Source organism: Lethenteron reissneri, chromosome 64, assembly GCF_015708825.2.
Source record: "Lethenteron reissneri isolate LAM-NWPU_2019-01 chromosome 64, ASM1570882v1, whole genome shotgun sequence".
NCBI lineage: Eukaryota > Metazoa > Chordata > Hyperoartia > Petromyzontiformes > Petromyzontidae > Lethenteron > Lethenteron reissneri.
Genome location: NC_083842.1, coordinates 10,183,252 through 10,209,536, shown reverse-complemented (window position 1 = coordinate 10,209,536; position 26,285 = coordinate 10,183,252). Strand labels below are relative to the sequence as shown.

The window sequence follows — 26,285 nt, the reverse complement described above, 5'->3', positions numbered from 1 at the left end:
TTAAGATGTTGAAACAGAAAACTGAAACCTTTTTACAAGGAATCATGTCTGTATTAATCACAATACTTGTGGTCAGAATGCAAACAAAAAACTGGGCTCAAAATAAAGCTGTCTCTGGTGTGGACCCATCAGTTTCAAGGACAATTAATTTATTATCAGATTACGTTTTTTTTGTTTGGATTCTGACCACAAATATTGTGGTTAATGCAGACATGATTCATTGTAAAAATGTTTCAGTTTGGTGTTTTAACATCTTAAAACAGCTGTTTTGTTGCCAGAAAAAAGGGGAAAACCTTTAATAATATTTTGGCACTGGCAAAGGAGGTCCCGTGATGTAGATTGTTTAGATTTGTTTTCTTTAGATTTTTTAAAATTTATTTTTAATTGTTTTCTTTAGATTTTAGTAATTTCTTTAAAATTGTTTTCTTTAGATTTTTTTTATTTCTTTTGGTTTGTTTTCTTTAAATGAATTTTGATTTGTTTTGATTTGTTTCTTTCGATTTTTTAAAATGTATTTTTATTAGTTTTCTCTTAGATTTTTTACATTTATTTGTAATTGTTTTCTTTAGATTTTTTTTATTTCTTTTGGTTTGTTTTCTTTAAATTAATTTTGATTTGTTTTGATTAGTTTTCTTTAAATTTTTAAAAATTTATTTTTCATTGTTTTCTTTAGATTATTTATTTATTTATTTTGATTTGTTTTCTTTAGATTTGTATTTATGTATTTTGATTTGTTTTCTTTAGATTTTTAAAATGTATTTAGATTTGTTTTGCGGTTTTTTTATTTTGTTTTGCTTTGATTTTTTTTCTCTTTATTTGATTTTCGTTTGTTTTGCTTTGTTGTCTAAGAACGTTTTTGGTAAAACCGAACCAAATCTAAAATTTCGATATAAAGCTTTCGTGACTGCAGGGATTCATATTCTTGGTTATTTCCGGTAAAGTCACGTAGAAGGAAAATAACAAAATAATAAACCCATACAATTCTCACGACCTTTCGATTGCAACACAAGCAATCATCATCAGGTGTGAAACCCACAGCAAGAATTTTTTTTAAAAAGTGGCAATTTTCATCACATTTTCTAGACGACAATTACTCGTCTTGCAATCAAAACGTCGTGAGAATTTAATCCTTTCATTTCTATATTTTTACTCCCCACTTCTACGCTACTTTACCGAAAGAACCAAGAATATGAACAAATCTTAATGAGCGTTAACATCAAACAAAACTCGTATAAAATTCACCGCTGTCCCTCAAGTCTCGAATCGGCAGCAGGTGGCGACATGGACCGGCTGGTGGTGGTGGCGGTGGTGGCGGTGTCTACATCTCTCTTAACAATTCTCCTCCTCTCGCTCTTACAAACAAAACAACACAAAAACATCTCCGCCTCGCCGCGCACATCAGTTTCTATCACCGCCACACACCCACCCCGCGCTCCTGAACTCGTCACCGGCTGCGAAACGTCGAACTCCGCGTCAATGACGTCCGCCTGAGCCGGTTCAGCGCCTCGCCCAGCAGCAGCAGCAGCCGCTGCCCAAAGACAAAGGTCCCCCGTGTAGCCTGTAGCTACAGTAGGGGCAAGTGCTGTCTGCGCTTTGTTTGAAGGTCGGCATCGTCGCATTCGAGGGGGTTTGGGTGGTTGGCAGTAGCATCACCACCACGCCCGGCCGCCTTTGTCTCTCCAATGTTCACCAGGAGTGTCTGTGGGTTAATGGGAACTTGATGCCTTGCGAAATGTTTGTGTGTTTGGCGTTTGAACATCTTAACACTTGTTTTTTATTGCCAGAAAACCTATTCTTATACTTTTAAACTCAGATTTTAGTTTTGCCTAAAAATGCTCAGGTAATTGTCTACAAATTTCAATCATGAAAAATATAAATTAAGAAAATGTTATCTGAAAATGTTCACGTAATTGTCAAAAAAATGCAAGCGTGAAAAAATAATATATGTAAAAAAAATGTTATCTGAAAATGTTCACGTAATTGTCTACAAAAATTTCAATGCATGACATTTTTTTTATATATAACATTTTGTACCTGAAAATGCTCAGGTAATTGTCTCAAAAATGTTCATATGTAGACAAGAAAACTGTATTTTTTTTACCTAAAAATGCTCAAGTAATTGTCTCAAAATGTTCAGGCCTCAAACATCTTCAGTCTTTTCCCCTCCTACATTTTAAGCTGTCCACCAATGAATTTGCCTGAATCACACGTGTAATTGTGAATGGAGATAATGGTGACCGTGGATTGGACCCATGAACTCACGTGACTGCCCTATCAGTTCAGGGTGGACACAGATTTGGAACCTCCCTTGTCAGTATCAAGATATAAGAATAGGTTTTACCCTTTCTGGCAATTAAACAGTTGTGTTCAGACGTTAAACCGCTAAACAGAAACCTTTTGCAAGGAACCACGCCTGCATCAACATGCAAACCAAAAAACGTGCTCTGGTGGTATATGATGATGTATTGTCTTTGAAACTGATTGGTCCACACCAGAGACAGCTTTCTTTAGAGCCTAGTCTCAAACAGTGTTAAGTAATGTTAATGAGCTGTCCATTAAATTTGGATTTAAAGCTTTCGTGACTGCAGGGATTCATCTTCTTGGTTCTTTCGGTAAAGTCACGTAGAAGGGAAATAATAAAATAATAAAAATAAAACATTTAATAATTCTCACGACGTTTTGGCCACAACGCAAGCAGCCGTCCTCAGGTGAAGAACAGGTCTGTTGGGAAGGCAGAGTCAGACTCTCCACCTGTTTCAAAGACAATGCATAAATTTTCAGAGTATTGTTTTTTGTTTGCATTTGACTGCAAGTATTGTGGTTAATGATTCCTGGCAAAAGGTGTCAGTTTTTGTTGCCAGAAAAAAGGGGAAAAACCCCTATTAGTATATTTTGGTACTGGCAAAGGAGGTCCCATGATGTAGCTGCTCACCCCGAGCTCTCATTACTCTGGTAGTGCGTTGTCTTTGAACTGTGCGCCTTTTGGCGTCATCTGGTCGAACACCATATGAGACTAGGCTCTAAAGAAAGCTGTCTCTGGTGTGGACCAATCAGTTTCAAGGACAATGCATAAATGATCAGAGTATTGTTTTTTTTGCATTTGACTGCAAGTATTGTGGTTAATGTAAGCATGATTCCTTGCAAAAGGTGTCAGTTTTGTTGCCAGAAAAAATGGGGAAAACCCTACTAGTATATTTTGGTACTGGCAAAGGAGGTCCCATGATGTCGTCTATTGTTGATAATTGTTTTTTACCCTTTTATCTGGCAACAAAACTGACACCTTTTTTTACAAGGAGTCATGTTTGCATTGACCACAATACCCGCGGTCGGAATGCAAACAAAAAAACAATACTCTGATAATTTATGCATTGTCCTTGAAACTGATTGGTCCACACCAGAGACAGCTTTCTTTAGAGCCTAGTCTCATATGGTGTTCGATCAGAGTATTGTTTTTTGTTTGTATTTGACTGCAAGTATTGTGGTTAATGTAAACATGACTCCTTGCAAAAGGTGTCAGTTTTGTTGCCAGATAAAAGGGGAAAAACCCTAATAGAACAACCACTGTTGACTTTATGCAAAGTGGTACCTATTTTGTTGACCCCCATATCTGATAATGATATGCACTGTCCTTGAAGTTGATTGGTCCACACCCGAGACAGCTTTCTTTAGAGCCTAGTCTCACATGGTGTTGGACCAGATGACGCCAAAAGGCGCACAACTCAAGGACAATGCACCATCAGAGTATGAGAGCTCGGGGTAAGCATTTACACCATTGGAACCTCATTTGCCAGTAACAAAATATGATAATTGTTTTTTTACCCATTTATCTGGCAACAAAACTGACTCCTTGTAAAAAAGGTGGCAACAAAACTGACTCCTTGTAAAAAAGTTGTCAGCTTTGTTGCCAGATTAAAGGGTAAAAAAACAATTATCATATTTTGTTACTGGCAAATGAGGTTCCAATGGTCGTCTATTGTTGTCGTCTTTATTAGCCAGCCTGTCCCCTCGTTACGATCGCGGAGGAGAGGCATACAGGGCGAGCTGGTTACATGAGCCTAACAATTTGTTTTACTCGATAAGTTGTGACGCATCTACTCTCTCTCCATGACCCACCAGCACCACCAGCATGGCGTGTGCGGTGGCCACCCCATTGCCGGAGCCGATGGACGACTTCCCGGCGTGGCTGGAGGCGCAGGGCGTGAACGAGGAGGTGGCCCGGGCCATGGACTCGGAGCTGGGCATCCGGGACTACGGGGTCCTGCGCGCCTGCGTCGGGGACGGCCTCGTGCGTGCCGAGCTGCTGGCCGCGGCGCGCGACCGCCTGCCCTTCGGCTTCTACGCCGTGCTGCGGCAGGTGGTGAAGGCCCTGCGGGGCGCCGAGCCCCACCACGACGGCGCCGGGACTCCGCTCTGGGACGACGACGACGCCGCGGCCGCCTCCTCCCCGGGCGACGTGACGCTGGGAGGGCTGGTGGACGTGCTGCTCGCTCTGTTCAGCGGCCTGAGCCGGGAGCTGCTGCTGTCTGCGCGGAGGCTGGGAGCCATGGACGGTCAAGTGGCCAGTGCTGGGGGCTCCACTCCGCCTGGAACGGAGGTTGAGATCGAGGACTTGCTAAAGGCCAACGGAAATCAGCCCTCAGGGAATGGTAATAAAATATGTTGATGTCATGATACCTGTTGCAATAGACACCAAATAAATATGGCCACTGTGGAAGCGTAGAAAGAAATAGCCCTTTGTTAGTCCGCTGATGAATGAAGGCATCTCCATAACGTGTCGGGCTGTGGGATGCGTCGACCGAACTTTACCACGCCGGTCAGTGTGTGTTGGTACAGGGGGTTGTAAATCAAACTGAGGTCACCAGGTTCATAGTGCAAGGGCGCCAACACACAGCGCTACCGTTATGTCCACGTATAACAATCGCGCACCTTTATTTGTGCAGGTGTGGTGTCGACGGGGCAGGAGGCAGGATACTTGAGGAGGCACCTTCTTGATAATTGTTTTTTTACCCTTCTATCTGGCAACAAAACTGACACCTTTTTTCTACAAGGAGTCGTGTTTGCATAGACCACAATACCTGCAGTCATAATGCAAACAAAAAACATAACTCTGATAATGTATGCACTGTCCTTGAAGTTGATTGGTCCACACCCGAGACAGCTTTCCTTAGAGCCTAGTCTCACATGGTGTTGGACCAGATGACGCCAAAAGGTACCTTCTTTATTGACACTCTTCGGTTCACAGGTTCACGACTCGTTCCTTCCAAGTCGTATAGCCTAGCCTAGACACAAACCCTGACCGTGTTACGCCGACGGCATCGACGGAGACAGCCAACAACTCTCCGGCCGCGCAATTACACTGGTCAAAAAAAAAAAAACATTTGTTTCACGTTCTGCAGATGTTGATGCCACTGGTTCTTCACGTTCTGCAGATGTAGATGCCACTGGGTGTTCACGTTCTGTAGATGTAGATGCCACTGGTTCTTCACGTTCTGCAGATGTAGATGCCACTGGTTCTTCACGTTCTGCAGATGTAGATGCCACTGGGTGTTCACGTTCTGTAGATGTAGATGCCACTGGTTCTTCACGTTCTGCAGATGTAGATGCCACTGGTTCTTCACGTTCTGCAGATGTTGATGCCACTGGTTCTTCACGTTCTGCAGATGTAGATGCCACTGGTTCTTCACGTTCTGCAGATGTAGATGCCACTGGTTCTTCACGTTCTGCAGATGTAGATGCCACTGGGTGTTCACGTTCTGTAGATGTAGATGCCACTGGTTCTTCACGTTCTGCAGATGTAGATGTCACTGGTTCTTCATGTTCTACAGATGTAGATGTCACTGGTTCTTCACGTTCTGCAGATGTAGATGCCACTGGTTCTTCACGTTCTGTAGATGTAGATGCCACTGGTTCTTCACGTTCTGCAGATGTAGATGTCACTGGTTCTTCATGTTCTACAGATGTAGATGTCACTGGTTCTTCACGTTCTGCAGATGTAGATGCCACTGGTTCTTCATGTTCTACAGATGTAGATGCCACTGGTTCTTCACGTTCTGCAGATGTAGATGCCACTGGTTCTTCACGTTCTGCAGATGTAGATGTCACTGGCTCTTCACGTTCTGCAGATGTAGATGGCACTGGCTCTTCACGTTCTGCAGATGTAGATGCCACTGGTTCTTCACGTTCTGTAGATGTTGATGCCACTGGTTCTTCACGTTCTGCAGATGTAGATGCCACTGGTTCTTCACGTTCTGCAGATGTAGATGCCACTGGTTCTTCACGTTCTGCAGATGTAGATGCCACTGGTTCTTCATGTTCTACAGATGTATTTGCCACTGGTTCTTCACGTTCTGCAGATGTTGATGCCACTGGTTATTCCATGGTCTGCAGATGTAGATGCCACTGGTTCTTCATGTTCTGCAGATGTAGATGCCACTGGTTCTTCACGTTCTGCAGATGCCACTGGTTCTTCACGTTCTGCAGATGTTGATGCCACTGGTTCTTCATGTTCTGCAGATGTAGATGCCACTGGTTCTTCACGTTCTGCAGATGCCACTGATTCTTCACGTTCTGCAGATGTAGATGCCACTGGTTCTTCACGTTCTGCAGATGTAGATGCCACTGGTTCTTCACGTTCTGCAGATGTAGATGCCACTGGTTCTTCACGTTCTGCAGATGTTGATGCCACTGGTTCTTCACGTTCTGCAGATGTTGATGCCACTGGTTCTTTCATGTTCTGCAGATGCTAATTACCTTTGGTGCTTGTGTTTCCTCGACTCTCTTGAAAAACTTATCAAGAGATGTCTGCACAGTTTGCCCTCTTCTCTTCACGAATCAACTTGTCACAGACAGATGGGGCCTCAAGCGATGAACACCTTTTAGAGAAGCTGGCTTGCTTGCACTGTACCTGTAACTCTTGCGTGATTATTGAGAAGCCACGCTGTTCACGAGTGCTTGTGTCTCTCTACACTACTCGGAGCACAACAACGAAGTCACTAAGCCAGCAACGTGGTTCACCAATTAAACGATTCTCACAAAGCACATTGATAACACTGGTCAACAAAAAAATAAAAAAAATTCTGGCCTGGACTTTTGCAGCTGATTTAGACTAATTTCACAGGGTGCTGATTCCAAATCTGTTCTCAGATTTGCTCTATCACATCTCATTTTTATACTATCGTTATACCCCACTTTCATTGATTTTACCCAAAATTAACTCTGTCACTTATGATTGCAAGTTGTTGCGAGTCAGTGACTGCTTTAGTATTAAAATATGGTGCTGTATTTTTAGGATAGTGTGTTTATAATATTATTTTTTGTAGATATCCACATTTATTTAATATTTTTCTTCTGCAGCTTTTATTGAAAATTGAATATTTGATATCTCAAAAACCTGATGTGATCGACAAAAACTGATGCCAGATTTGGAATCAGCACCCCAAAATTACCTTACACCCGTTGGAATACCTTATGCCAGAAAAAGTGTGTTGACCAGTGTAATAATACTGATGTTAAAACACATTATTCCCATCCATATTATTAGGGGCACAATTACCGATAGCCCCAAGTGAAGCCCTCGTATATTGCTCGTACGAAAGAAACCACGCTGTCGACCATGGTATAATGACCCCTTTTAGCGCCCATGTTGAGCACTCAGCGAGATCTGCCTGTATTTGACCATAATTGACTTGAGCATTCTCTGTAAAAACTCATTAAAGTCCGCACACCAACATTCTTAAACCCGGGGTACCAAATAATACAAAATGCCCGAGTAAATTAAATGTTTTATTTCTGGGACACTATTTTTTCCAGGGGTGTTCCTTAACTCCGCGACTGCGGTACCAACCAATCCGAAATCGGTGGTACCACACGATGTCGAAACGCAGCGAGGACGATTGCGCTGAAACCCTGAACGCTCGCGGTACGCACCGTGGTGGTGCATCGTGCACAGCTCGTCGAGATGAGTCGATTGCCGCATCGCCGACCATCGACAGACTAAAAATGACTGCATCACGGACATTATGCAAGAGCCGGGGTACTGCCATAAGGTTCATATTTTCCACGGCGTGCGCGCTTACTGTCCACCGCAGTTGCCGCTGCTGGACAGCAGTCGGCGCTGTGTCACTACACAGGTAGCGGCGGTGATTGTTATCGTACGTGAAGCATTCGGTGACGTCAAAAGCTCGAAACAAAATGCAGGTTTCACCGCCCGATTTTTTTTTCGGCGTTGGCTTCTGTTTTAGAAAAAGCGAGCTGCCCATTCAGTCGATGCCGCTTTTGCCCCCTCTCTCTCTCTGCAGATGCGGCGGAGGTGTCTCCTCCGGTCGGGGGCTTCAGTCCCTCGCAGGCGACTCGTGTCATTAAAATGGAGCTCCGCGATGGTAACGACGCAGCCTGCACCTCCGTTTCATCACGAGTTTCTTTCCCGGCTATGTTCCGATTTGTGCTAGCGGTAATGGGGCTTTGAGACAGAACAGATTTAGCTCTAGGGCTGAATGTTTAATAATAATAATGCAATTCATAACGCGCGCAAATTTGCGGACGTAACGGCCGCAACTCAGAGGCGCGGAGCCAAGCTCGGAGTCGCTCGAAAGCGCGTGGTTGTAGAGGTGAGTTCTTAAGTGTCTCTTGAAGGAGGCGATTGAGGCGATGCTGCGAATGTGCAGAGGGGTGATGGCGTTCCAGACTGTTGGGGCTGCCACCAAGAAGCGGCGCATAGACACGATGACCATCCTGGATCTTGGTATCGAGAGGAGGTCGTGAGTCGCGCTGCGCAGGCAATCTGCTGAGCTGCAAGTCGTCGGTAATGAAGGCAGGCACATGTGAAGGCATCGTGGCAGAGGCAGGCGATCTTGCATATGACCCTGCTGGCGATGGGTAGCCAGTTGAGGGCACGGAGACAGGCAAGTGAGTGGCTTACTAAAATGTAGTCGGCGGGTTACGGACAGTTGCTTCCCCGTAGCTCCTTTATTGCCGCCACTCTTCCCATTAATTATCTCCATGCCTTGACACCAGAGGTCGCAACCGGGTACCCGATACCCGTACCCTACCCGATACCCGGCTACCCGTACCCGGCCGGGTACGGGTAGCCGTTTGCGACCCTGGTGCGGCCGGGTACGGGTACGGGTAGGCCATGAGTCAATGGTGAGTAACCGTTTGTCACTCATTTCCCAACGTCTTGTCTCTTCTCACAATTCAAGTTCCTAGAATCAACCCACCCGCGCCTGCAACATGGCTTCATCCCAGAGGTCGCAATCGGGTACCCGTTTGCGACCCTGGTGCGGCCGGGTACGGGTAAGGAATCAAAACCCGTTTGCGACCTCTGCTTGACACCTCTGCCAGTATCGTCGACGACCAGGGGGCTTACTAACTATTCAAACTGTTTATTTGTTTACTAGGTAAGGCCCCACTGAGGAGCCACCTGGCCACAAATGATAGCTCAACGAAGTGGCTTGTCACGTGGAAATTTCTAGCAGTCAAATACTCTTAAATGCACGGTTCTAAATGTGGAGGGAAAAACGGGAGGACCCAGAGAAAAATGCAACCGCGGGGAGAGAGACACCGCAAACTCTTAATATATTAATATACAGCAGCAGGCGTCAGGGTCGGAATCGAACCCACGACCTCCTGTATACCAGCCGAGGTAGTTAACATCTCCCAACTGTGATGATGATGATGATGAGAGAGACACCGCAAACTACAAATATTCATCAGCAGACATCGTCAGGGTCGCGATCGAACCCACGACCTCCTGTATACCAGCCGAGGTAGTTAACATCTCCTAGCCACCGTGATGATGATGAGAGAGAGACACACAAACTCTAAATATACAGCAGCAGCAGGCGTCAGGGTCGGAATCGAACCCACGACCTCCTGTATACCAGCCGAGGTAGTTAACATCTCCTAGCCACCGTGATGATGATGAGAGAGAGACACGCAAACTACAAATATTCATCAGCAGACATCGTCAGGGTCGCGATCGAACCCACGACCTCCTCCTGTATACCAGCCGAGGTAGTTAACATCTAGCCACCGTGATGATGATGAGAGAGAGACACGCAAATTCTAAATATACAGCAGCAGCAGGCGTCAGGCTCGGAATCGAACCCACGACCTCCTGTATACCAGCCGAGGTAGTTAACATCTCCTAGCCACCGTGATGATGATGAGAGAGAGAGACACACAAACTACAAATATTCATCAGCAGACATTGTCAGGGTCGCGATCGAACCCACGACCTCCTGTATACCAGCCGAGGTAGTTAACATCTCCTAGCCACCGTGATGATGAGAGAGAGACACACAAACTACAAATATTCATCAGCAGACATCGTCAGGGTCGCGATCGAACCCACGACCTCCTCCTGTATACCAGCCGAGGTAGTTAACATCTCCTAGCCACCGTGATGATGATGAGAGAGAGACACGCAAACTACAAATATTCATCAGCAGACATCGTCAGGGTCGCGATCGAACCCACGACCTCCTGTATACCAGCCGAGGTAGTTAACATCTCCTAGCCACCGTGATGATGATGAGAGAGAGACACGCAAACTACAAATATTCATCAGCAGACATCGTCAGGGTCGCGATCGAACCCACGACCTCCTGTATACCAGCCGAGGTAGTTAACATCTCCTAGCCACCGTGATGATGATGAGAGAGAGACACACAAACTACAAATATTCATCAGCAGACATCGTCAGGGTCGCGATCGAACCCACGACCTCCTGTATACCAGCCGAGGTAGTTAACATCTCCTAGCCAGCGCGGCACCCCTTGTGATGCTGGCGTTGTCGTCGTCGATTTGAGTGCCTGCCCTCCGTTAACCCGGTTGCAGATGACATCTCGTGGCCAGCGCCTGGGGGCGATGGCAACCTCCACCAGGTCTCTTGGGAGGATCTGGACCCGCGAAGAATGGGCTTCATAAGCTCAACAGAACTAGCAGGTGACGGGCAAGAGGGGGGAGCGGTGCTGAAGGGTTTCGAGATTTCACTGTGAAGTGTGACGCGTGTTAACGTTTTGCATCCCACGTGGTATACGTATCACGTATGTTGACATTTTTCAAGCATGATTTTTTTATCCGATTTTTTTTTTACTGAAAAATACGCAGGTAATTGTGTCAACGTTTTCAGACCTGAAAATACATTTTTTATGTTTTTTATTTTACGTAGAAATGCTCAGATAACATAACGTTTTGCGTCACACGTGGTGTACGTAGCACGTATGTTGACATTTTTCAAGCATGAATTTTTTTTTAATCTGATTTTTTTTTTACCGAAAAATACGCAGGTAATTCTCTCAACATTTTCAGAGCTGAAAATACATTTTTTTTTAATTTTACGTAAAAATGCTCAGATAATTGTCTCAATTTTTCAAGCATGAACATGTGTTTCTTAAAATATATATTTAACGTTTTTTTTTTACCTGCAAATACTCTGGTAGTTGTCTCAAAATTTTCAGACCTGAAAATACATTTTTTATTTTTTATTTTACGTAAAAATGCTCAGATAATTGTCTCAATTTTTCAAGCATGAACATGTGTTTTTAATATATATATTTTATGTAGTTTTTTACCTGCAAATACTCTGGTAGTTGTCTTAACATTTTCAGACCTGAAAATAAATTTTTTATTTTTTTATTTTACGTAAAAATGCTCAAATAATTGTCTAAAATTTTCAAGCATGAACATGTGTTTTTTTTAAAATATTTATTTCAATTTTTTACCTGCAAATACTCTGGTAGTTGTCTCAAAAAATGTTCAGGCCTGACAACATTTGGAGTCTCTTCCCCTCCATTTCAATTTGTCCTCCAATGAATTTGAGCCTGGGGCGTTTCAGGCAGCCTGCCCCGGGATGTTGTCTCTTGCTTGTCATGTGCAGGGCATGCTAACGATGTGAATGTTACGTCTGTTCATTTTTATAATTATTGGCACGTGTTTGCTATTCTGCAAACGTGTAATTAACGTGTGTGGAGTGGTGCTGAAAATATAAAAATTTGAATATAATTTATTACCACCGCATATTTCAACCTTGTATGTATATGTATGTTGAACTAGTTTTTCACCGTACGTAGCCAACCGTGCCAATCGGAGGGGAAGGACAACAAACTTAACACAAAAACGCAGTTCTAAAGATTTATATAACAATTAAAACGTGACATATATTAAAACAATACATCAAAAAACATCGTGTTAAAAAACACATTCTAAGGAGCACAAACAATGATTAAAAACCGAACAGATTATAAAAACGTGTTTTTTAATAGATTAATAATTTTTTACAAAATGTAACAATAACAACACGAAAGCATCCCAAGCCTTAAAACGTGATCTAATAATCATCTCCATATGCATAAAAGGCAAAGTTGTGATTATGCGTGTCTGTTCAAAATGTTTAGCGTACTTCCCGACATGCAACAAACTTGAAATTTGCCAGTCTCACAGGCTACTCTGGGGATATTTGTCTTTATCCTGTGTGTGTGTGGTGGGGGCCAGCGATTGCGTAGCTATTCGCGCGCCGCGCTACAAACCCGGCGACCCGAGTTCGATTCCCGCTCACGGCCACCACCGGTGGCGATTATTTGAACCGGTCCTGGGCCTCCTCTAGGTCGACTCAGCCTCAAACGAGTAACTGGTGTTGGTGTGTGAACATCGCCACTGGGGATACAAAGGCGGCCGGGCGTGCTGAATCCAAGTCCCGGGCGAAGCCGGGCAGTCAAGCTAGTAATGATATAGTTTTCATCGCAACATTATGTGACAGAAATATTTCCAGTACAGTATAAGTTACTGCAGAAGGATTGCAGTGCAGTATGTATGTTGAACTTCTTTCGCGCCTTACGTAGCTAACCGTGGTGATCGGAGGTTGCGGGGGGAAGACAACAAACTAAACACAAACAGCAGTTTGAAAGACGCGACTTTTCAATTCAGATATGGCTCACGGATTCACATCGTGGCAGTGGCTTTGCCTCTGTGCGTGTGTGCACGTGCGCATCACGCGCGATAACCCCGATGCAATTCCTAACACGAGTTTCCGTCTCCCGTAGGCAAGCACATCGGTGACCAATCCGGCTTCGTCATTCAGAAAGTGACCTCGCTGCAGGCCGCCGGGGACGATTTCAGCATCGACTCTTCACCGCGTCTGCTGCACCCCCCGGCCGAAGCAAAGTACAGCGGCGGCGGTGGCGGCACAAGATCAAAAGCTGCCATCGCCGCCGCCGCCGCCGAACACGCAAACCAGCTGTTCGGTGACGGAAGCTTCCGCTGGCCGGGAGGCCCGAACCATAACAAGATCGTGACCGCCGGCGACGGCGATCGCCCGGCAACGGAGCGCGTTCCGCCCGAGTCAAACCGGCGCGACGGCTACGCCGGTCGGCCCGGAGTCGCGCCCGCCGGCCAGGCCACCGGGCACCCCTCCGACGGCCCCCACCGGTGCGAGGTCTGCGGCCGGTGCTTCGCTCAGCGCCGCGCCCTCCAAAGCCACCGACTGGCGCACACGGCCGGCGCCAAGCAGCCGGACCGGCGCGGCGCTTGCGGCCGCGCCCTCCCCCAGGGCCGCGGGCCGAACCTCGACGAGTGCGCCGCCGCGGCCGACGCCGCCGCCGCAGCCGCGGCGAGGCCGCACCGATGCCCGGTGTGCGGCCGCGCTTTCGCCCTCGCCGGCGAGCTCAAGTCGCACGCGCGCACGCACACGGGCGAGAAGCCGTACCCGTGCAGCGTGTGCGGACGCGCCTTCTCGTGGCTGTCCAGCCTCAAGATCCACCGGAGCTCGCACACGCGCGAGCGTCCCTTCCGCTGCGCCGCGTGCGGCCAGAGCTTCCCGCACCGCTGCGGCCTCAAGCGTCACGAGCGCACGCACACGGGCGACAAGCCGCACGGCTGCGACGAGTGCGGGCGGACCTTCGTGCTGCCGAGCGAGCTCAGGAACCACCGGCGCACGCACACGGGAGAGAGGCCGTTCAGCTGCGGCGTGTGCGGACGCGCGTTTACGTGGAGCAAGAGCCTCAAGATGCACGAGCGGACGCACGCGCGGGAAGCTGGCGCCGCCGAGGGAACGCCAGGCCCATCCGGCCTGGCCTTGCCTGCGGGCGCGGGAGATATGGGAGCTCGCGTTCCTTGAGCTTCGTCCGCGTATCGAAAGTTTGCATGTTGAGCGACTTCTAGCGTTGGTACCGCGCACGGCGTGAGGACGCGTTCCCGGCCTAAGTAGCTTCCCCTTTCACGCTACCGAACACTTGTTGACTTATCGTTCACATCGTACACGGAGACAATTTACGTTGAAAATAATGTGTTTTATACTGTGCAGTATTCAAATTAAAAAACGACTGTCAAATATCTTCGCGCTCACCTTTGCAGTCTTGGGTGCAGTCGTAAGGCTGCATTGCCGATTGCCCGAGACGAATTAACAAAAAAATTAACCCGTAAAAACAAAGTTTTTCACTATAAATCCTTTATATGCGTGGCATCGGTTTTATTTTATTATTCATTTCTGTTTTTCTTGAGTAAGAGTTTCATTTTTATCACATTGTATTTTAAATTAAATATGAAATTTATTTTATTATTCATTTCTGTTTTTCTTGAGTAAGAGTTTCATTTTTATCACATTGGTATTTTAAATTAAATATGAAATTAACTTTTTCCTAAAAAGTTGAAAATTTTGGAAAAAAATTTTCACGAAAATAAATTGTCACGCACAACGAGTCTGTGTGCAAAATGTCAGCTCGATTGGATCACGGGAAGTGGGTTAAAAAACGACCGAAAGATTTGCACGGTCGTAAGCGCGCAAGCAAGCAAGCAAGTGAACTTAATATAAAGGATTTAAAAAAACATTCTGACCCATCGCGATGCACAATTCTCAAGAATCCGTATCTTATAATTGTATTTTTATTTCTATACTGTCGATGGATAATTGTATTATTTATAAATGTCAGTGTATTTAGTTATTATTTTACTTTGTATTCACATTAAGATAATGTAGGTGAATACAAAGTTATGCTGAGACTTCGCGCGCGGCGAATATTCGCGTATCGAGGAATTGCCGTTGCTTTTATTCTTTTCCTTGGACCCATTTGGGATCGTGTTTCTACAGCCTCGTGTTTGTGCAGTTGTTGATGCAGAGAGCCCTACAGAGAGCCCTACAGCGTGGCTAGCGTCACGCATTTTGCCATGGGCAAGCGTGGCATCATACTATGGTACGAAGCATAACTTTCCGCTACGACGATGCAAATCATTTCTTTGACGGCTGCCAGAATGTTCCAGATGTTATTTTGAAAACTCCGCCATTATTGCCTGGGACTTTATGGCAGTGTTTTATTCATTTTGCGATGGACTATGGGACACTTTTAAAGATGTATTGCTCCTGACAACATTCTGTTCTAATGCTTTAAAAGTACGAGCAGTCTTCGACTTACGAAAGGGTTCCGTTCCCGTGACCCGTTCGCAAGTCGGAACACAATAATGTTACCGTATTTAAATGCGCGTACTTGTGAAATGTGTTCCGTTTCAACAACAAAAAAAGAGAAGCTTTTATAAACGCGTAAATAAAAAGAAATGGTGTGCATTTGCAAGTAATGCTGTAATAAGTACTGTAGAGTGAACAAACACACAAAATAAAGTAACGTGAATAGAAAACTAAAGTCAGTTTTGTTTTCATCTGTCCTGTGTAATGAGTCCTCACAAACGCACTCACAACAAAGACAAAGATCCCCCGTATAGCCTGTAACGGACTGTTGGGGCAAGTGGTGTTAGCGAGCGCCTATGAAGGTCAGTACCGTGGCACGCGAGGGGGGTGGGTGGCCAGCACCACGCCCGGCCGCCTTTGTCTCCCCAGTGATGATGTTCACTACACAGCACCAGGTACCGTATTTTCACGCATATAGCCCGCATATGCATCTAAACCGCAGATGCATATACTCTGCAAAAATAGCGTTTTGTGTTAAACAAATTTAAATTAGCCCGCGCCTCCATGTACCCCGCATGCATTCATATCGTTAACGTTACCGCAGCTTAATTCCATCGTATTAATACGAAGTTTACATTTGTAAACAGGGCCCTGCGGGGTGGGCTGGTAGGAACGAATAACCAAAGAATATAAACATAATGTATTATTACACTTGTTTAGCCAGGAAAGCCCCACTGAGTCTAAAGGTTTTTGTAGGGTCCTGCCAAGTGTTTGCAGTAGGGGGCGATGTTGCTACACCTAATCGGACATCGGACGGACGGACGGACGATATAATCTATTGTAGGCTGGTTCACTTCGTTCCTACCAGTATAAATCACACTATCAATTGTTCACATTAAAATAATAACGTACACAAATACAGTAAAACCTTGGATTGCGAGTATTTTGCAAGACGAGCAAATTTTTTAAATGAATATTAATTTGATAAACGAGCGAGGTCTTGCAATACGAGTAGTACCTATACGCTTTGTCTGCCGAGCGTCACGTGATCACAACTGATATACGAGTGCTTTGGATTACAAACACGTTTCCAGAACGAATTGTGCTCGCAATCCCAAGTTTTACTGTATTAAAACACAAAAGTTTAACTTGCAAGGTAAAGTAATTGTATTTTTTTCCATTTGCTATACAGCCAGTTAACACGACAAATAGCTAACCCTAAAACACCCAGTCGTTCCTAAAAGTCGAAGGCGGTATAGTACTATAGCAATAGAGCAAGTGCAAAATCACTGAACCGGAATTGATAGCTTGAAAGCGTTTAGCGCCGAGAGTAGGGGGGGGAGCTTTTTTTAAATCCTTTATATTAAGTTTGCTTGCTTGATTGCTTGCGTGCTTGCTTGCTTGCGTGCTTGCTTGCTTGCTTACGACCGTGCAAATCTTTCGGTCGTTTTTTTAACCCACTTCCCGTGATCCAATCGAGCTGACATTTTGCACACAGACTCGTTGTGCGTGACAATGCATTTTCGTGAAAAAAAATTCCAAAATTTTACACTGTTTATGGAATTTTTTAAAATATTTAATTACCAATTGTTTAATGCTGCCAGACAATCATCTGACCCATAGGTGGCAGCCATCTCAAGCCAGAGGACGAGAGGACTCTAGCCGCCCCGATGCCACGCGTATAAAGGATTTATAGTGAAAAACTTTGTTTTTACGGGTTAATTTTTTATGTAGCTACTTTTGTGCTACTGGGATCATCCGGCACTGATTATTTTATATTCTTTAGAGTTTAGAAGATAGGGGCCATCCATAAATGACGTCACGCACCTAGGGGGGGGGGGGGTGAGAAATGTGACGTCACATCAAAATGCGCAACTTTAAATAAATATAGACAACACGTTCTACTTAATTCAATAGACTTTTTAATAAATGTTTTCTTCCTACAACATCAGAGTGCAGCGCCACATTAAATACACGCTACAATGACAAAAGTTTAAAGCGATTTGAAGCATGTTTTATTTTTAAAATGGAAATATGTTTTTTGGGAGGGGGGGGCAGAGCTTTGTGACGTCATATTTGAGGGGGGGTCAAAAATCGTCAAATCGCGTGACGTCATTTATGGACGGCCCCTTTAGTGTTGGTAAAACAATTATATATTTATTTAAAGTTGCGCATTTTGATGTGACGTCACATTGCTCAAACCCCCCCCTCCCTCGCCACACATCGTCACAAATGTCTGACCACCCCACCCCCCAGGTGCGTGACGTCATTTATGGACGGGCCCCCATAGGATCGGAGAAAAAATTATCGCAATGGAATTTTGTGGTGGGAAGGGAGAGGGAGGGGTGGGGGGGAGAGGGAGGGGTGGGGGGAGGGAGGGGAGGGAGGGGAGGGAGGGGGGGAGAGGGAGGGTTGGGGGGAGGGGGAGGGAGGGTAGGGAGGGGGGAGGGAGGGGGGAGAGAGGGGGAAGGGAGGGGGGAGGGAGGGGGTGGGAGGGGGAGAGGTAGAGGAGGGGAGAGGGAGGGTGGGGGAGGGGGCGGGGGGGGGAAGAGAGAGGGAGGAGGGGGAGAGGGAGGGGAGAGGGGGTGGAAGGGGGAGGGGGGGCGGAAGGGGGAGGGGGGGGCGGAAGGGGGAGGGGGGGGTGGAAGGGGGAGGGGGGGGGTGGAAGGGGGAGGGGGGGGGCGGAAGGGGGAGGGGGGGGTGGAAGGGGGAGGGGGGGGGGTGGAAGGGGAGGGGGGGGGCGGAAGGGGGAGGGGGGGGCGGAACGGGGAGGGGGGGGCGGAAGGGGGAGGGGGGGGTGGAAGGGGGAGGGGGGGGTGGAAGGGGGAGGGGGGGGCGGAAGGGGGAGGGGGGGGTGGAAGGGGGAGGGGGGGCGGAAGGGGGAGGGGGGGCGGAAGGGGGAGGGGGGGCGGAAGGGGGAGGGGGGGCGGAAGGGGGAGGGGGGGCGGAAGGGGGAGGGGGGGCGGAAGGGGGAGGGGGGGGTGGAAGGGGGAGGGGGGGCGGAAGGGGGCGGGGGCGGAAGGGGGAGGGGGGCGGAAGGGGGCGGGGGCGGGGGCGGAGGGGGGAGGGGCCGAGTGGTAAATTCGCCGCGGTCCCTTAGAGAGCTGCTGCCGCTGCGTTGAGCCACACGGAGGAGCGGTGGGGGTGGTGGTGGCGGCGTCTCTCTCCGCGTTCGTTCAAACGTCTCCCGTTCCTCTCGTTTATATCGCTTCGCGCTACTTTCTTCACGTGAATTTTAACAAGACGACGACAACGACAAGCGAGCGAGCGAATCCCGCGTGAGTCCTGTTGTTGTTGTTGTTGTTATTGTTGTTGTTGTTTGACCCCTTCTCTGTTCGCGCGCGCGCGGCCGCCGTCACGGTACAGTGCGACCCATTGCAGCAGCAGCAACAACAACAACGATGATTAGTTTAAGGGCGTTAAAGTCGAAATTAACACGATTCTAGATAACCTGCCGAAGGTAAACGACGATTGTGTTTGTTTAATTTTTTGTTTTTATAACGTAAAACATGGGAATTACATCAATAGGCGGGGTGGTGGTGATTACTGTACGGAAGTGTAACGCAGACGGAGGATTTCTAAAAAAACTAAAATCCCGAACTAAACGGAGCTGGCGATGTTCGATTTAAAGATTTCGTGAGCGCGTGGATTCATATTCGTGGTTATTTCGGTAAAATCGCGTAGAAGCGAAAACATATAAATAATAAAACAATAAAATTATCACGACATTTCGTTTGTCAACGCCAACACTCGTCATCAGGTGCTGTGAAAACCACAGCGAGAGAAAATGTTTGGCAATCGATAAGTCGTGGGAGAATGACATTGTTGATGTTTTTTTATTAAATCCTTTATATTAAGTTCACTTGCTTGCTTGCTTAGGACCGTGCACATCTTTCGGTCGTTTTTAAATCCTTTATATTAAGTTCGCTTGCTTGCTTGCGTGCTTGCTTGCTTGCTTAGGACCGTGCAAATCTTCGTTTTTTAACCCACTTCCCGTGATCCAATCGAGCTGACATTTTGCACACAGACTCGTTGTGCGAGACAATTAATGTTCGTGAAAAAAAATTCCAAAATTTTACACTCTTTAGGGAAAACAAATTAAATATTTAATTACCAATTGCTTAATGCTGGCAGACAATCATCTGACCCATAGGTGGCAGCCATCTCAAGCCAGAGGACGAGAGGACTCTAGCCGCCACGCATATAAAGGATTTAGAGTGAAAAACTTTGTTTTTACGGGTTATACTTATTATTAAATCCTTTATATTACGTTTGCTTGGTTGCTTAGGACCGTGCAAATCTTTCGGTCGTTTTTTAACCCACTTCCCGTGATCCAATCGAGCTGACATTTTCCACACAGACTCGTTGTGCGTGACAATTAATTTTCGTGAAATTTTTTCTCTCCAAAATGTTACACTTTTTAGGACAAAAAATTATATTTAATTACCAATTGCTTAATGCTGCCATGCAATCATCTGACCCATAGGTGGCAGCCATCTCAAAGCCAGAGGACGAGAGGACTCTAGCCGCCACGCATATAAAGGATTTATAGTGAAAAACTTTGTTTTTACGGGTTATACTTGTTTCAAACACGGATCTTTTGGTGGACACGCGGCCCGGGGGGAGGTCACAGAGACGATACCTTCAGACGCAACTCTTTGGATATTGGGGGTGGTTGGGTTGGTGTTGTTCACCCCACAACCACCACCACCATCATCATCATCTCGCAGTTGTTTGACTGCTTTGGTATTCCCATAACTCGATCATCATCACCATTGGAACCTCATTTGCCAGTAAAAAATATAATTGTTTTTTTACCCTTCTATCTGGCAACAAAACTGACACCTTTTTTTACAAGGAGTCATGTTTGCATAGACCACAATACATGCAGTCATAATGCAAACAAAAAACATAACTCTGATGGTGCATTGTCTTTGAGTTGTGCGCCTTTTGGCGTCATCTGGTCCAACACCATGTGAGACTAGGCTCTAAGGAAAGCTGTCTCGGGTTTGGACCAATCAACTTCAAGGACAGTGCATACATTATCAGAGTTATGTTTTTTTTTTGCATTATGACTGCAGGTATTGTGGTCTATGCAAACATGAGTCCTTGTAAAAAAAGGTGTCAGTTTTGTTGCCAGATAGAAGGGTAAAAAAACAATTATCGATCATCATTCTCCAATTCTCTCTCTCTACTTACTCGCAGAGTTCCAGACGGGACTGGCCGTCTGGAACGTTCTCTCTCTACTCCCACGCAGAGTTTTGGCTGCTATGAATGTCCACATGACGACAAGCCACTCAGTTGAGCTTTCATTTGTGATAGCCAGTTCGCTTATGAACAAGAGCTCAATGCTGTTGTGGAGTGACTCATGCAGCCAGCTATGGCTGCAGGGTTTTGGTGGTACATGTTGTTTGTCGTTTATTGTGAAAATTCCGTCACAGTTCCTATGATCACTGTTTCATTGCTTTATTTTGGTGATTTCGAAAAGTTTACTGGTTTGGCCATGTTTGTTTGTTGTAGTACGGAGTAAGACTGATGGCCTTAATCTAAGTTGTCTTGTGGTGGTTGTTGTTGTTTGACTTGAATCCCACTGGGATTTTTGCACACAACGTTGGTGTATGGTGTTTTTTCTGCAATATTTTGCTGTCTTTTCTTGGATTTTCTGTTTGCACTTAGTCACATATTCACTTTAAGATGTTTTCTTGTTCTTTTTGTTTGTTTGTTGCGGTTACACCCGATTCAAGAGCCGAATAGCCCTGTGAGCCATACCTAATAAATGAACTTGAACCTGATAGAAGAAAAAGTTTTAGGGTTTTTTTACAATGTAAATAAATACGGCAAAAGTTCTGTTATCCGGCATCCATCGGGAATGGAGGGATTCAGGTTAATTAAAGATGCCGGTTAGTTTAGAGAGTTATAATTATGGTTCACCAAATTTTCCAAGCAGTACAGTTTTTCAAAGAACAAAAAACTAAGCCTACACTTTTAACTGTGATACAAGAAATAATATTACCCTTTTACAGAGGCACTCACCGTTCAGTTGCAGAGCATTCTTAGTTGATTGTAGCAAATCAGTGGGGGCCCCGTTCAGAGTACAGAATACAGTCGTACGGCGCTGTACGTACGGACTTCTGCTAGCTCCACCGCTCGGCAGCGTCCTGAAGTTTCCCTAAACAACGACAACAACAATGGATCTACGGCAGGCGCACGGCAAGATGCCGGATGGCTTGTCAGAATTTCTTTCGGATCCGTGCAGGAAACATTTGTATTTCCGTCCATGACGAGATGCCCGTTAATAGAGCATTCCGGATGGTCAAGTGCCGGATAACAGACCTGTTGCTGTAACCACTGTTGGTATGGTTTTTGTTCGGGGGGTAAATCTGTTCCATGGCGTTGACTAGTTGGCAAATACTATGAGATCTCCTTTACCAGTGGCAAAATATAGTAATAGGTTTTTACCCTTTTAACTGGTACAAAAACTGACACCTTTATACAAGGCATCATGTTTGCAATAACCTCAACACAAGAAGTCAAAATGCAAACAAAAAGAAACAACTCTGATAATGATATGCACTGTCCTTGAAGTTGATTGGTCCACACCCGAGACAGCTTTTCTTAGAGCCTAGTCTCCATTGGTGTTGGACCAGATGACGCCAAAAGGCGTACAACTCAAAGACAGCGCACTATCAGAGAGTATTTAGAGCTCGGGGTAAGCATTTACACTATGAGACCTCCTTTACCAGTGGCAAAATATAGTAATAGGTTTTTGTTGAAAGGGTAAAAACCTATTACTATATTTTGCCACTGGTAAAGGAGGTCTCATAGTGTAGTTGGCACATCTTGCAAAGTTGATAAAAATGCACGATCAATTGACGTATTGTTCCGTTCCTGTTCACAGTTTTACTCCGCACAACCCTTAATTTCAACCCAAAGTCATCGCCTTTAACGAGACGAGCATCATCAGCATGGCGTGCGCGGTGGCTACCCCATTGCTGGAGCCGATGGACGACTTCCCGGCGTGGCTGGAGGCGCAGGGCGTGAACGAGGAGGTGGCCCGGGCCATGGACTCGGAGCTGGGCATCCGGGACTACGGGGTCCTGCGCGCCTGCGTCGGGGACGGCCTCGTGCGTGCCGAGCTGCTGGCCGCGGCGCGCGACCGCCTGCCCTTCGGCTTCTACGCCGTGCTGCGGCAGGTGGTGAAGGCCCTGCGGGGCGCCGAGACCCACGATGACGATGATGATGCTGCCGCCTGCTCCCCGGGCGACGTGACGCTGGGAGGGCTGGTGGACGCGCTGCTCGCTCTGTTCAGCGGCCTGAGCCGGGAGCTGCTGCTGTGCGTGGGGAGGCTGGGCGAGTGGGATGGACTGACCCATCCCACAGCTTTATCAGCCACAGGCGCTGACAGTCCTGAAGATGTGGGGCTGGGAGCCATGGATGACCAAGAAACCAGTGATGGGGATTTCACTTCAACCGCAAGAGCGGTCGCTCCAATGGATGCAGCAGATGATTTTGTTGCCTGTCCAGCGGAAGGTAACGTGCCACGGTGTTCACGTAGTGCTTTCGATTTTGAATTTCTCCTCTCCGGTGAGATGTTAGGCCTGCGATTGTGTTTGATCCCGTTTATATTTAATCTGTGCGAATCGTTTCCACGAACGCCCATGCTGGGACCAAACTGCCACGAGACAATACCAAACGCAGCGGTTTTTGTTTTCCAGGTGAGGCTGGGGCTGGCCAGTTGTTATCCGGTGAGCGCTTAAACCACAATAAGACGTTGACTGTCATCAAAGTTGAGACCAGCGAAGGTAAGGTTTTGGCCAAGAACACATTCCTGCGAAGTGAGCTGATAGAAACGTTGGGTTGGTTGGTCAATGGCCAGGGTCAACGGCGGAAGTGGTGTATTCCACAAATATGCCCGACTGTGAGGGCGGGCACAAGCTGGCGTGAGTAGGTTAAACGTTGAGTTTTATAAGGGCACCACGGGGTGACCAACCCCTCCCCACCCAGCCCCACCCCTCCCTCCCCCCACCCAGCCCCACCCTCCCCACCCAGCCCCTCCCCACAGAGAGAGAGACACACACACAGAGAGAGAGACACACAGAGACACAGAAAGAGAGACACACAGGAGACAGAGAGAGACACACACAGGAGACACACAGAGAGAGACACACAGAGACACACTCTGTGTGTGTCGATGTGTCTCTCCTATGTGTCTCTCTGTCTCTGTGTGTCTCTCTCTCTGTCTCTGTGTCTCTCTCCGAGCTTGCATTTACATCCAGTTCTCACCTGATGACGGGTGCCTGTGTTGCAATCGAAACGTCGTGTTCTATTTTTTTCTTTCGACGTGACTTTACCGAAAGAACCAAAGAGTTATTGTATTTCGTTTCTAAGAGTAACTGTGAAAAGAGAAGAGCCCAAGGGAACGGGTTCCATTGTTAGGGCACATTAATTCAGAACGGTTGTAGCGGGTTATCATCCTGCACTCCCAAGTGTTGACGGGCACATCTTTAATTTCCTGCAACCGATTAGCATCGAGTCTTCTTGTGCATGTGGTGTGGTGGCAGAATGCTCTATCCTACTGGGGCACAGGTTATAATGAGTGCGTGTTCCGGTCCGAGTTATTTATTTTAATAATTGGTTTTTTACCCTTCTATCTGGCAACAAAAAAAAAAAGGTGTCAGTTTTGTTGCCAGATAGAAGGGTAAAAAACCAATTATATTTTTTTACTGGCAAATGAGGTTCCAATGGTGTAAATGCTTACCCCCAGCTCTCATACTCTGATGGTGCGTTGTCTTTGAGTTGTGCGCCTTTTGGCGTCATCTGGTCCAACCCATGTGAGACTAGGCTCTAAGGAAAGCTGTCTCGGGTGTGGACCAATCAACTTCAAGGACAGTGCATACAGAGTTATGTTTTTTTGTTTGCATTATGACTGCAGGTATTGTGGTCTATGCAAACATGACTCCTTGTAAAAAGGTGTCAGTTTTGTTGCCAGATAGAAGGGTAAAAAACCAATGATCATATTTTTTTACTGGCAAATGAGGTTCCCATAGTGTAAATTATTTAATTTACTTTGTAAATTCTTATTTTTTGGGGGGGGGAGCCTTTCAGCTTAACTCTTTGTAGTTCGGACGTTCCTGCATTCTCACGCACGATCCTGAATCGTTGTCCGTTGCCGTTTGATTTATCCCGCAGAGGAGAAGTGGAACCCAGTTGCAGACTTCGAAGGTTTGGACCCCGGGCAGATGTTGCAGAGAGTGAAAACGGAAACCCGCGGAGGTAACGCAACATATTCATCTGCGGCTCCTGCTGTCAGCGGTGCTCAATTGATCTGCGACGATTCATTTTACCGAAACGTTTTCACGTATCGCATGGCAAGTTCGCCACATTATTACGGATAAAGAGTCGATGTCTTTTGCCTCCTATAAGAGAGACGATGCGTGCGAAACACCTGGCACGGTGCTTCGAGCAGAAGACGGGATTAGGCAGCCATCGCGTGCGGCCAGACGCCGCGACAAATCGCGTCGAGACAAAACCCCCCCGTTGACCCTTTGCTTTCGTCGTCTTTTCCTCTCCCCGGCAGGCACGAAGAGCTCCCACGAGCGCTGGCAGCCCGTCGCCGCGGACGCCAGCTCTCTGCGGGACGCCCAAGCGGCGGACGTGCCCGCCGTGGGCAGTTTACCCGCGCAGCGTCGGCGGCCGACGTTTGGCAGAACGCGCGTCGGCAACGCCACGGCCACCACGAGTGGCGGCGCGTTCGAGACCGATCAGCAGCAGCTCGCGATGGGATACGCCCAGGACGAGAAGGCCGCGGACATAGACGTGCCTCTCCCGCAGGAGGAGCAGCAGCAGCATCAGCACCACGACGACTTTGCCTTCGCCGTCGACGGTCTATCGCCGGCGTTCGAGCCGATTCGACGGCGTTCGCTGAAGGTGGCTGCGGGCAAGAAGCTGTTCGGCTGCCGGGTTTGCGGTCACTTCTTCTCGATGAGGTGCAGCCTGGTCCGCCACCAGCGCTTGCACACGGGCGAGAAGCCCTACTCGTGCAGCGTGTGCAACCACCTGTTCTCCTCGAGCTCGCACCTCAAGTCGCACGAGCGTACGCACACGGGCGAGAGGCCGTACCGCTGCGAGGTTTGCAAGCAGAACTTCTCGCAGCTGAGCACGCTGAGGCGCCACGAGCTGACGCACACGGGGGAGAGGCCTTACCGCTGCGGCGAGTGCGAGCAGACTTTCACGCGCAAGAACGTCCTGAGGAAGCACGAGCGTACGCACGATAGCAAGAGGCCCTTCCACTGCGGCGGGTGCGGGCAGAGCTTCGGCAAAGCGTCGTCTTTGAAGTTTCACCAGCGCACGCAAGTGGCGTGCTCCCAAGTCGGTGATTTAAACTGATTGTTTTTTTTAACCAAGTAAGGCCCTGCTGTGATGATGAAGAAGATGGCTTATTGAACCTCCTGCATAACAAGCGAGGGAAATATCACCAGATTTGAAGCTTTCGTGACTGCAAGGATTCATATTCTTAGGTTTTTTCGGTAAATTTCGATTTAAAGCTTTCGTGACTGCAGGGATTCATCTTCTTGGTTCTTTCGGTAAAGTCACGTAGAAGAGAAGTAATAAAATAATAAAAATAAAACATAATAAAATAATTTTTTTATTATGTTTTATTTTTATTATATTTTTCTTATTTTATTACTTCCCTTCTATGTGACTTTACCGAAAGAACCAAGAAGATTTTTCGGTAAAGTCACGTAGGTAAAAAATTAAAATTAATAAAAGTAAAATAGAAATAAAATAAAAATCACGACGTTTCGGAGGCAACACAAGCTTCCGTCTTCAGGTGGAACCGTCACAGCACGATAGCTGTATCAAGTGAGTATTTTACTTTTATTAATTTACA

General features: G+C 46.8%; 1 protein-coding gene across 1 annotated transcript; it reads left to right on the top strand.

Annotated features, from left to right (window-relative positions):
* Positions 1 to 1,234: 1,234 nt before the first annotated feature.
* LOC133359013 (uncharacterized) lies at positions 1,235 to 26,081 on the top strand. Its single transcript, XM_061577386.1, has 9 exons — positions 1,235 to 1,603; positions 4,117 to 4,646; positions 8,298 to 8,378; positions 10,837 to 10,944; positions 13,041 to 14,104; positions 22,318 to 22,924; positions 23,110 to 23,196; positions 24,584 to 24,667; positions 24,972 to 26,081. Exons 2-9 carry the CDS (start codon positions 4,127 to 4,129, stop codon positions 25,778 to 25,780), a joined length of 3,360 nt encoding a protein of 1,119 aa, XP_061433370.1. The 5' UTR covers positions 1,235 to 1,603; positions 4,117 to 4,126; the 3' UTR covers positions 25,781 to 26,081.
* Positions 26,082 to 26,285: the final 204 nt, after the last annotated feature.